The sequence below is a fragment of the Cladophialophora carrionii genome (assembly GCF_000365165.1).
Source record: "Cladophialophora carrionii CBS 160.54 unplaced genomic scaffold supercont1.4, whole genome shotgun sequence".
NCBI classification, from domain to species: domain Eukaryota; kingdom Fungi; phylum Ascomycota; class Eurotiomycetes; order Chaetothyriales; family Herpotrichiellaceae; genus Cladophialophora; species Cladophialophora carrionii.
Window position 1 is genome coordinate 2,395,491 of NW_008481829.1, and position 12,995 is coordinate 2,408,485.

Sequence of the window (12,995 nt, forward strand, 5' to 3'; positions counted from 1 at the left end):
TGCCCGTCGCCATGGCGGAGTTTATAACAATCTTAGAGTCTGTTCAGCCCAATACTGACATAGCCAACGTGGAGCCATTCGCTGATATGAGTCCTACTATAGAGAGTTCAAAAGTCTTCCGCCAGAACAGCACATCTTCTGTCCCCGAGCCAATGATGACGATACCGATCGATACGAAGACGAGCGAGATCCGAGTGGGAATGCAACAGCCACAGTCGACCCCTCTCGTCTCGCAAAGATTGAGGAGGCCAAGAAACGGAGGAAGGGGTTTGTATCGGCGCTGCAACTCCTGGCATACGATGGCAAAGAGAGCGAACAGTATCAGAGCTACATTTGGGCCCGCCTGGACGAAGCCCTGGGGAAATGCGATGTCTGCATCCGCGAATACTACATTGCAAAGATCAATCTCCAAGAGCAGTTACGACAAGAGTACGAGGACAGTGACATCGCCAATTTCTTCTCCCTCATCAATAGAAGAGATGTCGCGCGCATTGTACGGGGCCTCGATGCAGCAGACGAGACTCTACGAGATACTCCCGAACAGAAGAGAGGCACGTCTTCGCTTGACAAGAGACATTTGCACGCCTTGTTTGAGGCGCTGGTGTGCCAGGCATTCCTAGAAGACGAGGACAAGCTCAAAAATCACTTTGACGGGCCGTTCAAGATGGTCCAGACCAGAAAGCCGCTTAAGATGCGGGAGATCCTACCTGCCGCCGCGCAGTTCCTTTTCTCCCCGGAGACCATTCGTACGTATTGGGCCAGACTAATCTGGAAGCGACTCGAGAAGCCTCCTTCCGAGCTTGAATGGGACTGGGCGGTAAAAGACTACTTGCAGAAGAAGCTGCAGCATGTCTCCAACGACAGCGATGTCATGAAACTATGGAGTGCGCTCGACCTCATCGTCAGCAAGCTTGATGCACACATGATAACCCACAAGTTGTTCGACTTGAATCCGAATCTGGCCACGACAGCATTGAACCACCTGGCCAAGAAAACTTCAGCCGTGCCCTACATCCTTGCCACGCTCAAGCAAATCTTGGAGAAGGCCCCCGAGGCATTTTGGGACAAAATGGGCCCCATCTCTTCCCAAACCATCATCGAGCAGATCTTCGCGAGCCCGTCCTACAACAAGTTCCTTCAGGACTCGACGGCAGCATCTGATGGTTCGGGGCAGGACGTGCTGTCGTGGATTAGCTCGCTGCTGGATTCCCTTAAGCCGGCCAATCGACCTTTTGCTGCACAGACTCTTCTCCACCAGTTGTTTGAAAGAATAGAAACCAGTTCCATGAGCCTCTCAGCAAGACGGGCATGCTTTGATCAGGCAGTCAAAGTGCTGCGGAAGACCCTCACCAGCTTCTCTGGCGATGAAGAGGACCCCCAACACACTGTCGAGCGGTTAGTCTACATTGATACGCTGAACTTGGTTGGGCATCGCTTGGACACGATCTTGAAACCTCGGGATACCGGCCTCGCTCAGGCATGGCAGCAAGAGACGAGGAACGAGATCGTCGATGTTGTCAGAAACGCGGTCGCCCTCGAGTGTAAGTGCCTGAAGCTCGACTTTGAAAACCTCAGTCGTAGTGAGCCTCGGCGGCAAGACTCTAGCGCCTATACGCCGGAGATCTGGAATGCAGTCATCGACAATCTACGTGAAGACGACCAGAAGTTGTCCACGGCCGCCCTACTCGGGATCATGTCCCTCCCTGGCCTCGAGCAATTCCGAATCAGACAGGGCGACAAAATGGCGAAAGAGAAACAGTCGTACAATTCAATCTTCGAAAAAGTCAACGCAATGGTTGGTAGGATTCTCGAGCGCATCTCAGGATTTAATTCGCCTCATCTCGATGCACTTTTCAAACAACAGGAGACGGCGATGTCCTTGGTGGCTGCTCTGTTCTCTCCTGATCAAGGAATCTACGAGGCAGCCATTACCATGATCAAGAACATTAGCGGGGAGTTTGGTAGGAAAGAGGCACTTTCTCATCTGATCGCCTCGTTTACCGGAACGACCATTTACGGCATTTGCTGGCTGTTTAGACGCGTTGCAAATTACAAGACGTTCGCTTCCGTCCCGAGGATGCTAAAGACCGGCATGGAAATTCTTGATGTGCTTTGCAACCCTACGGATGGTCATCTGCGGCGGATGACTCTCTCCCCGCGAGATGTTCTGGCCGTACAGAGATACTGGTCCTACCAATGGGTCGCTCTAAAGACGATTTACGGTTACACGGAACGTTGGTCAATCGAAGTCCACAGCAAAGAGACCATGAAAGAGGTCTGCCGAGACGCCATGCAATACGCCGAAGAACTCTTCAATCAATACGACCTCTTCGCCAGCATCGTGGAGAATTCGAAACCAGAGAAAGCCGATGAAGTGCGGAAAACACTGTTGGATTCGAGCTGCTCAAATGAGAAGAACATGGGCTCACCCTTGAGTACTCTCGACACAATGTGCAAATGGCTCAGGCTCAGGGACGACTACTTGGCTGATACGCTCGTGACACTGATATGCAACATGCTCGGTCAGCTCAAGCGGCATAGCGCGGTCAACAACAACAGCGAGGGACTGACTTACGTCGAGGAAGTCGCCACGGGAACCTCTATCAGAACCATGCTCTCGGCTTCTCAGAAGGCTAGGTTGGTGCGGGCATTGGAGAATTACTTCGACCGCCAGATCGAGAAACCCGTCAAGAAGCAGGCCACGTTGAACCTGGACAGATGGACAGATTCAGCTGCCGCTTCAGGATCGACAACACCGGTATCAAGAGAACGTAGCGTCGAGGACTTCGGAGACGACGGCATAGACGACGATGACTTGGTTGAGATCACCAATAAGGCCCTGGGCACCTCAAAGACAACCATCACGGCCCACGACAAGAACAATATCAAGTCTCTCCTATCGAAAAAACCTCCCGTGAAGCCGAAGCCTACACCAATGTCCATGGTTGAGATTCAGGCGAGGAAGGCACAAGAAGCGAAGTCTTTCATCGAGAATCGCAAGCGGGAAGAGGCTGCCCGGAAGCTAAGAGACAAAGAAGCTGCCGCCAGACTGAGAGGCAAAACAGGAATTGGTGCGCAGACAGCTGGCCAAGGTTCTGGTCTGGCGGGTCTCGGGGTCGTTGGCAAAGACCACTCGGCGGGCCCGAACAGTCTGATGGTCTCCAGCGAATCTGAAGCCGATTCCGATTCAGAGGACGAGCTGTTTGGGATCAAGAGCAAGGGGCCTGCGATCCCTGGCCAGGCTGTACCAAGAAGACCACTCGCCGCCGGCCCTGTACGGAAAATCAAACAACAGCGAACCCACAAGGACATCCGTGCTCGACTTATGCCAGATCTCAGTGAGTTACACCGAACCATGCTCGGGTGGGACTTCTTTGCAGACACCGACACTCCACCAAATTCGGTGACAGACGATTACACTTTGGTGACGGATACATTCCGGACTCCGCAAGATTATCAAAAGACCTTCGAGCCGTTACTAGTACTGGAAGCCTGGCAGAGTTTCCGTTCCGCACGTGAAGAACGCGAAGAAGGAAATTCTAGGGCATTCGAAGTCAAAGTAGCGAATTCTTTAATCGTCGACAGCTTCTTCGAAATCAACTCCCTAATGTCCTTTGCGGAAGGGAAAGACCTTGGCGTCGGAGTCTCCGACGTGGTGCTGCTGTCGAAGTCAACTAAACCGATCCAGGAACCTGGGGAGCCGCATTGTCTGGCTCGGGTGAAAGAGATTACACGGAAACGGGGCGAAGTCCAGGTAGTCTATCGCGTCAATGCTGCCAATAATCCTCTTCGATCGTACCTAAACGACAAGGCCGTCGTCTACGGCGTACAAATCCAGTCTCTGACACCTTTGGAGAGGGAATACGGCGCCTTGATGGCATTACAATACTACGACCTCTGTGACGAGATCATCCGGGCAAAACCTTCGCCGATATTGGACTATGCGGACGAGGTGCTGCGGCCGATCAAGAAGACGTACAATGTGAACCTGGCTCAGGCTAAGGCCGTGAAGTCTGCTCTTGACAATGACGCCTTCACCTTGATCCAGGGTCCACCTGGGTCCGGCAAGACCAAGACTATTTGCGCGCTGGTCGGCGCCATGTTGACAGGGTTTGTCAAGAAGCAGAGTACCGGTCCTAAGCTGAACACCACTCAAGGTGCACCACGACCGCCGCCAGCCAGCAAGAAATTGCTCGTTTGCGCCCCCAGCAATGCGGCCGTCGATGAACTGGTGATGCGGTTCAAGGGCGGTGTCACAATGTTGGATGGTTCGTTCGAGAGGGTGTCCGTTGTCCGCTTGGGTCGTAGTGAGGCCATTAACAACAACGTGAAAGACGTCACCCTCGAGGAGCTCGTCAATGCTAAACTTGCTTCCGCGGGCCCCAAGGCCCCTGGCGAAGACATCCATTCATTGATGATGGAGCATAAACAGGTCTCTGAAGAACTGAGAAACTTGCGCGACAGCGTCAGTGAACGTCGAGGCAAAGGTGAAACGTCGTTGTTGAAGGAGGAGCAGCTCATGGACGCTCTCATACGCAAGCAGAGAGGGTTGGGCGGCAAGATTGATGACATGAGAGAAAAGCAAAACACGGCATCGCGAGACATGGATCTCACACGGAAACGGGTACAACAGGAGATCCTCGACGGAGCCCATGTTCTCTGCGCCACCTTGAGCGGGAGCGGTCACGAGCTATTTCAGGGTCTCAACGTCGAGTTCGAAACGGTCATCATCGACGAGGCTGCGCAATCTATTGAGCTGTCGGCCTTGATCCCCCTTAAATACGGCTGTTCAAAATGTATCCTTGTCGGTGACCCGAAGCAATTGCCTCCGACGGTGTTGTCCCGCAAGGCTGCCAAATTCCAGTACGAGCAGAGTCTATTCGCTCGCATGGAGAACAATCACAAGAAGGACGTGCATCTTTTGGACACGCAGTATCGTATGCACCCCGAGATCAGCCTATTCCCGAGCAAGACCTTCTACGACTCTCGGTTGAAGGATGGTGAAGGCATGGCGAAGCTCCGAAGACGACCGTGGCATCACAGCGACCTTTTTGCGCCGTACCGATTCTTTGACGTCCAGGGCATGAGCCAAGCAGCAACGAAGGGCCATTCGCTGGTCAACCCTGCCGAAATCCTGGTGGCGATGCAGATCTATAAGAGGTTGACAACGGACGTTCGCAAGTACGACTTTGCTGGGAAGATCGGCATCATCACCCCGTACAAAGGGCAGCTGAGAGAATTGAAGCGGCGTTTCCAGAACGAATATGGAGAGGGCATCTTTTCCAAGATTGAGTTCAACACCACCGACGCCTTTCAGGGTCGGGAAAGCGAAATTATCATCTTCTCGTGCGTCAGAGCTTCGACCCAGGGTATTGGTTTCTTGAACGACATTCGGCGTATGAACGTCGGTCTGACTCGTGCGAAATGCTCGCTATGGGTATTGGGCAATTCTCAGGCGTTGATGCAGGGAGAGTTCTGGCGTGCCTTGGTTACTGATGCCAAAGACAGGCACCTCTACACAGATGGGGATATTGCTAAGCTGTTCAATCGACAATTGCTGACCGACGACATGATGAAGGATGATATAGAGATGATGGACCCCAGTGAGTCGATGCCTGAGACCGTCAAAGGTTCAACTCATTCGGAGGAGTCTTTTACCGCCACTGCTGCTTCCAAGGATCCCTCTCCGACGTCTGTGAAAGGCGTCCGAGACGCCGCTCGATCAGCTGGTACACCGAATCAAGACACGCCTTTGCCTTCTAGACCGGGCAGCGCTCTGTCGCGGCAGTCCTCGACAGCTTCGATCGCACGCTCTGAAGCCAGGCGACGCGATTCGGCCCAGTCGACCACCAGACGAGAGTCAGGGAGAGAGGAATCAAGCCGTGTGCAGCATCCCCCGCCAAGCAGACCGCAACTCGAACCTCGGACGCAATCTGCCTCTACAGCGGCTGATACGAGTGACTACAGTCCCTCCGGTGGTGCCAACGGGCTCAATGATCTTCGCAATTGCGCGATCTGTGGATCATACAAGCATGTCAGTGCTGCTTGTGACAACGAAGCAGCCTTGACCGATCAGTACGGCAAGTGCCGTCGATGTCATGGCACCGGACACACGCTGACCAATTGTATTGATCCTCGCTGCCTGTCCTGCGGCGAGGTCGGCCACACCACGGACCGGTGCACAGCTCCACTTGGCCGACGACTGAGCAAGGCACAGCAGGAAAAGGTCCGACAAGAGGAAGTCCGGTATGGAAGCATGCGGGATAAAGCGCGCCAGCGACGAGCAGACAAGGAGCATGAAGCCCACACTATCCCGACCATCAAAAATACCGTCCCAAGTCTCGACCGAGCCGATGGAAATAAACGCAAACGAGACACGTCAAGTAGCTCATCCGACAGAGCGAAGGTACCAAAACCCAACCAAGAAAGCAGGTCTACAGGATCTGAATTGACCAGCGGGAATCGGCGACCCGTCAGCACCCCGACGGGTCCTCGAGGCGGACCTGGCCCGGGCCAACCTCCTCCAGGATCATCTGGGTTGCCGCCACGACACCCAGGACGCCCTGGTATGCCAAACGGCGGGGCGCCAATGGTGAGAAAGAAGAAGGTGAACGCTGAGGATATGTTTGTGAAACGAAAATAGAGCTCCAGCCATGATGAGCATTGAGCACAGCACGCGCTGCGAGATTTTATGTGTCTCTTGTTTCCTCTTTCGGCTGGATATGAAAGGGAAAGAACACGCTTTTACAGACCGGTTACGTGTCGACTTTATGTGACAGTGCACGGAACATCGGTGAGATGCCGGCGTGGCGATCGGAGTCAAGGGAGCGTGGCATTGCACGGCATAGCATAGCATAGCATAGCATAGCATAGCATAGCATAGCACAGCGACAGGCGTCCAGACACGAGATGGTGATGGAAACGTGGACCGAAAACGGTCAGATGATAGAATTTACTGTCAACCACGCGATGAGTCGAACAGATCGCGGGTAGATGGCTCCTCCAAGTCTCTGTTCTACTCCGTGTGGTATGTGGATCCAGATCTGATAACAGGAAATGGGTGCTGCTCACGGTAAACAGTCGCTGAGATGACTAGGCTTGATTGATCGGGAGACGACCTCGTCGCCCCTCCTCCCCCCGTCTGCCATGGGACGCAGCAACAGTAGCACGACCTCAACGGCAGGTCCATGATTCTGAGTGTGCTCAACCTCCCAATACGTCAGGGAGGGAGAGCACCACCTGCGACCCCTCCTCTCCTACCATGTTCACAGCACATTCACCTTATAGTTCCCGGCCTCGTCCAGCACGTGTTGCGCCTCTTCCCAGGCCTTTCGTACGATTTCCGCGCGCTTCTCGCTGCGCACTTTGATGTCACATCTGTAGCGGGGGAGAACATAGATCAGCACGGGGCTGTTTCTAGCATGGTGACGTGGATGTACTGTGCAGAGCGGAAGTGAATGAATGCTTTAACATACCTGAACGGCAAGGGCCGCGAAGCGATCGACTGCGTGATGGCGTCGGGCTCGACGTGGATGTCCCGGCCTTGGTCGTCCTTTGCCTTTGCGATGCGAAAGGCCCACAGGAGGCGCGCCATCGACAGCATCAGGGTACTCTCGGCGACGTGGATGCCCGGGCAGATGCGCCTCCCGGCGCCGAAGGACCAGTGGTCGCGGTCGTGGATGTCGCTGGCCTGTGCGGCCTGGCTCATCGACACGTCCGGGTTGTGGCGGGACGGGTCGAAGACGCGCGGGTTGGGGAACAGACTCGGGTCGTTGTTGGCCGACCAGATGGAGAGCACGATGGTCGCGCCTCGGGGGATCACGTAGCCGTCGATCTCGTCGCCTTCGCGGGCCGCGTGCGGGACGGCGCCCGTCGTGGCTGTTGGCATCCCTTAGGAGTGGTAGAGTTAGTACAGATACTCCGGCACAGTAAGTATATCACTTGCAAGACGTGGCAATGAGGGAACGAGAAAGGCCTAGTTTCCGGGGATGTCGACGAAGGGCAGGAAGGACGATTTTCTTTTCAACCGGTGCACCTGTTACTTACATCGCAACGTCTCTTTCATGATCTGGCGAAGATATCGCAGCTTGTCCACGTCGTTGGCGTCGGGCATGCGATCCGGGCCGACGACTTCTTCGAGCTCGGTCTGCGCTTTCGTCTGACAGTCGGGGTAGAGCGTCATTGCCTGGACGGGGTCAGTCAGGGTTGGCCAGCTCGCCGGACCAGTGGATCGACTGTGGCTGCCGAGAGGGTAAAGATACCTTGATGAAAGATGCTAGCTGGTTGCTCTGCGTGTCCGTGGCCCCCTCCATGGCAATTCCAGCAATGTAGGCGGCGGCACGGTCGGTCAAGATGGCGCCGTCTGGCTTTCCTTTCCAGGATTCTTGGGCACGAGCTATATCGGCGGCGAAACCTGGACAGAACGGTGAGCGGTTTGTGTGATAAACAGCGAGGAGTTAGAACGTACATGGCAGGGCATTCTCGTCGTTCATGTTCCTCCGCGCGTCGTCCAAGAGCTGGTGGAATTGGATCTTCTCGCGCCGAAACACCTCCCTCGCGTCGCGGTACATGGGGAACATGAACGAGGGCAACCACTTCACGATCGGCCTCAACTGCGGGTACCAATCGAAGAGCTGGCTCTTGTGCACCATGGACAGGAAGCCGTGCGCGTTCTTGAGCAATTCCTGCATCACGGGATTCTGCGGGTCGGTCACGCGGAACCCGTAGGTCATGCTGGTGGCCGCGCTGAATGTCATGCGGGTGATCAGGGCCTCGAAGGCCTCGGGACGACTAAGGAGATCGAAGCACAGCTGTTTCGTCTCCAGGTCCTGGTAAGGGGCATACCGGACCGCTTTGGTGCTGTTCAGGAACCCATGGTACAACTTGCGCTCCACTTTCCAGAGGTCGTCGTAGCCGCGGAGGATGATCCGGGATTGCTCAAAGACGCCCTGCATGAAGAGTGACGGGCGGTCGGCGTAGTTGGCGCTGCGTTTGTCCACGAGCCGTTTGATCATCGAACCGCTCGCGAGGACGATGACCGTCTGGGAGCCTAGTTTGAGGGAGAAAATGGGGCCATCTTCACCGGGCGCACAACGTCAACGCGGGGACATGGCCTCGAAGTTAAGAACCTGGACTCACATTCTTGCGCCCATTTGAGATGCTGTACATGAATGTCTTTCTTTGGCAGTTGGTGTAGATTCCCGATCAGCGGCAGAGTAGGCGGGCCTGGGGGACGTTTATTAGTCTGGAGTTTCGAAAGAGCAGGCCAAGACAAGAGTTCAGACCTGGTGGCAGGTTTCGACCTCGCCGTCCGATCGAAAAGAGCCGCACAAGGAGCACGCATGCTAATGCTGTTGCGAGGAGCAGGCCGGCATTCATCATGGTGACAAACAAGGCGTGTACTTCCCGAGTTCTGGTGGGACGGGATTGACAATGGATGTGAGCATTGAACGGCGCATCTTCTCAATATAACGTACTGTAGATGCATTGCACAATTCTGAAACGGCGACACCGCCACCGAGTGCCTCCAACACGGACATGGTACAATGTCTACATGTAGTATCCGTGGATGAATTGCCTCCAGGGGTGGTGCATGAAAGGCTGATGTAAGGCGGCCGAAGGACACTCTCCGCGAATGAGTGGCATCGCTATTCGACAGCAGTGGCGGCCGAGCTCGAGCATGGGAATTCCATAAGCTCTAAATCTGATCCAGGATAAGATTGTCGTCAGCGTAGACATCCCCGTGCGGTTGATTGACAGGCTACCACCTGCATGTGCGTATTCTCAGACTTAAGGTTGAAGTTCGACTTGGAGCAGCAGTGAGATCTTATCTCCGTGAGCTGGGACTGGCAAAATCCGAACCGCAACTTTGGAGTTAGGTAAATAAATGACATGAAGTCATCGTCCGTCCAGTGTTGCATCCTTTCCTCTGGCTTGACCGCAGCCGCTTGCTCCGAGAAACGTAGTCCAGAGTCCAGTATGGTAGCTTTAAATATATGTCTAGATATGTAACTTGGAGTGCTGTCTTCCTATCCAACCATCATTAGCGTGTTCTGTGATATCGATCACCTCTAGGCCTTTGCGTATATGTCTGTATCGAAGCGAAGATTGTCGATTTTATCTCTGCCCTCTGCGTCCCTGTTCACCCACACGCTGACACTTGTTCCAGAGCACATGAATTCCCCAAACCCGTCGTTGTCAATTTTGACCTCTTCGGGTTGCCACCCCAGGATGTCGGTCCACGTTTCGCCAGAGTGTTCCTTGCCAACCGCCATCCTCCTCGTTTTGGGGTCGGCGTTGGACATGATACATGCTAGGCCGAACTTTCGGTCGTCAGTGCCTCTGCGCACAAATGCGTAACAGTTGGGGTCGTCGTCGATATAGTCTTCCTGGTCTCCATAGGCGAAAAGCTTTCTTGCCAGGACGAGATGAGGTAGCTTTTCTCCACACGATGGTGGTTCCGGGTGCTCCCCCTTCATGCCGTATAAGTCGCCGTAGAAGACACAGGGATACCCTTCTTGCCTCAGCAAGATCAAGGAGTAGGCCAGTGGTTTGAAGAAGCCCTCGATGGGTGTCTCCACCGTCTGTCCTGGCTGAGTGTCATGGTTCATCACTACCGTCACAGCACTATCGGGTTTCGCCTGAACCAACGTGCCGTCAAAGACCTTGCGCAGGTCGCCCTTCTCCGACTTGGAGATTTCCGAGAACTTGTACACCATGGGGGAATCGTACAAGCTGAAATGGTGATGCATATTCTTCAGGTATTCGAGCATCTCTTTGGTGTCACCGGACCAGAACTCGCCGACGAGGAACAGAGCATCCTTGCCGAACTTTTTCTCCAGATTGTCCACAAAGCCATTGGTGAATGTTTCGGAGAAATGCTGGCACGCGTCGAAACGAAACCCTCTCAGCTTGAGTGTCTTGACTACCCACTCACCCCAGTGGATGACGTCCTGTCCCACCTCGTCGTGGGCGTAGTCTAAATCTGCGAACATGAGGAAATCTGCATTGCCTCCTTCCTCGCCGACCGACCGAGACCAGTGTTTGTTGTCGCCAAGTATGCGGAAGATGCCGGTGCGTTCGGTGCTCGCGTCGTAATCGGTTCCTGAAAAGTGGTACCAGTGATACTTCTGCGACGAGTATTTGTCGCCGCGACCAGGGAAGTCGAAACCCAGCCAAGCCTCGATCTCGAAGGGTTCACCAATTTCCTTGGTGCGATCTGTGAGGGTACAATTAGCTGCTAGTCGGAATACATTGATGGCCAACCTACCATTCTGGTCTACCTCGACGACCTTGCACTTCTCTTTGTTGTCCGCACCGGCCTTGTGGTTCAGAACAGCATCGAAGTAGAGCCCGATCCCGAGTTCTTGCGCTTTGTCGGACAGCTGATCCAGATCTTCCCTCGGGCCCCATTTGGTCGATTTGGAGCCTTTTTGCTCAAATTCTCCCACGTCGTACAGGTCGTAGATGTCGTAGCCGTTTGCCTGGCTACCTCCCTGGCCCTTGCACGCAGGTGGGAGCCAGACATTGTCCACCCCGATGTCCTTCAGGTCTTGGAGCACGTTCTTTAGGCGGATCCAGTGTTTCTGATCGGCAGGGACGTTCCACTCGAAACCCTGCAACATACAATAATTCTCCGGAGTGCCACCCATATCGCCAGAAATAGATATTATAATACTCGGAAATGGTCAAAGATACTCTATGCTCTATGGCGGGAGTCAAAGACCGGGCAGCAAGACGCAATATATAGATAGGATTGATAAAGAAAAACCGCCTTCCAACCTGGCATGACATCAAAGGAGCGCCGGTTCTTGCATGTGGGAAAATTGACGCCGGCGTAGTTTTCCGTTTCCGCTTCCTTGAAAGTGATCGAAACTTTATTCTGGCGCTCATCCTGGCACGCCTGGGCGGATGTATGAGATCATAGCACCTGGGACAGAGAGCTTTGGCCAATGAGGCGCACTCAAGCGGCGATTCCGACACGTGAAGGAAAATGTTGGGTTGTGCCATTGCAGTCTGTTTGTCATTTCCTGGGGCAAAAATGCACCGTCTGTGTCGAGTACGCGACATCGGGTCTCCGTTACTGGAAGGCCATGTTGCGCTCTGCTGGTGCATAGGACTAGCCGGTCAGCGAACTCAGGCTGCACAATATTTTTTCCAGCGTATGTCAGGGACGCAGTTATCACTACACGCGAGCGGTACGCAGAAGATGGTGGTTTGACGTCGAATCGGTAGTACAGCGGTACTCAAAGCTTGGACTTCTCGCGAAAGATGATACTGGCTTTGTTGTGCTCGCAGACTGAGAGCAAGTCGCCGCTTGCTTTGTCTTTCATCGTCCCTCGAATCGTCGCTGCTCCAGTAAGTGCCTGCTGGTCGCGCGTGCGGAAAAATGGCGACACACACCGAATCTCTTGCCTACCTGCAGAACTTCGCATTCAACAACCACACGCGTGCCGGTCTTGGTGGGTCGCAAATATGTGACGCTCAGCACCCTGGACACTCCGCCAAAGTGCCAGAAGTCCTCCCTCGCCAACGGCGCCATGGCCATGGTTGTGCACATGTCGTGGATCAGCGAAATGGCGGCTCCTTGAGCGTTGCCCATTCGACTTCCGTACTTGGGCGTCATTTCCATCTCGAAGACAGCTGTGACATGTGGTGGCCCCGTGGCGCCGACAATGGCGAGATCTTTGGTCATGAGAGACTCTTCAAAGCCCTAGACAAGGTTACTTCGCTTTCATGCTGGAGGATACTGGCCTGGGTGGAGTAAGCCTACCTCTGCGACGGGCTCTCTCTTGTACCCGTTCATGAATTCCTGGATTCTCTCAACTGGGTCGTCGATGTCAACGGCAAAGGACATTCCAGGCCGTGACATATAGGCCTTTGGGTAGAACTTCTCCGGCTTCTTCATTTTGAGAACTCAGTCGGTAGGACGCGTCAGAACGCGTGCGTTTCGCGGGCTTCGCGGACTCGAAGGAAGCACGGAAATGAACAAAGCC

The 12,995-nt window shown here is 54.3% G+C and overlaps 4 protein-coding genes across 4 annotated transcripts; 1 reads left to right on the top strand and 3 right to left on the bottom strand.

Annotated features, from left to right (window-relative positions):
* Positions 1-11: 11 nt before the first annotated feature.
* G647_05518 (uncharacterized protein) lies at positions 12-6,643 on the top strand (the record flags this gene model as incomplete). The annotated part of the gene is made up of 2 exons (XM_008729846.1): positions 12-37; positions 103-6,643. 2 exons carry the CDS (start codon positions 12-14, stop codon positions 6,641-6,643), a joined length of 6,567 nt encoding a protein of 2,188 aa, XP_008728068.1.
* Positions 6,644-7,265: 622 nt separating this feature from the next.
* Positions 7,266-9,343, bottom strand: G647_05519 (uncharacterized protein; the record flags this gene model as incomplete). The annotated part of the gene is made up of 6 exons (XM_008729847.1): positions 7,266-7,377; positions 7,476-7,890; positions 8,047-8,185; positions 8,262-8,413; positions 8,468-9,076; positions 9,139-9,343. The coding sequence occupies 6 exons, from the start codon at positions 9,341-9,343 to the stop codon at positions 7,266-7,268; spliced, it is 1,632 nt and encodes a 543-aa protein (XP_008728069.1).
* Positions 9,344-10,070: 727 nt separating this feature from the next.
* On the bottom strand, positions 10,071-11,651 carry G647_05520 (uncharacterized protein; the record flags this gene model as incomplete). The annotated part of the gene is made up of 2 exons (XM_008729848.1): positions 10,071-11,218; positions 11,270-11,651. 2 exons carry the CDS (start codon positions 11,649-11,651, stop codon positions 10,071-10,073), a joined length of 1,530 nt encoding a protein of 509 aa, XP_008728070.1.
* Positions 11,652-12,245: 594 nt separating this feature from the next.
* On the bottom strand, positions 12,246-12,907 carry G647_05521 (uncharacterized protein; the record flags this gene model as incomplete). Its single annotated transcript, XM_008729849.1, has 3 exons — positions 12,246-12,349; positions 12,403-12,712; positions 12,773-12,907. 3 exons carry the CDS (start codon positions 12,905-12,907, stop codon positions 12,246-12,248), a joined length of 549 nt encoding a protein of 182 aa, XP_008728071.1.
* Between the last annotated feature and the right edge of the window lie 88 nt (positions 12,908-12,995).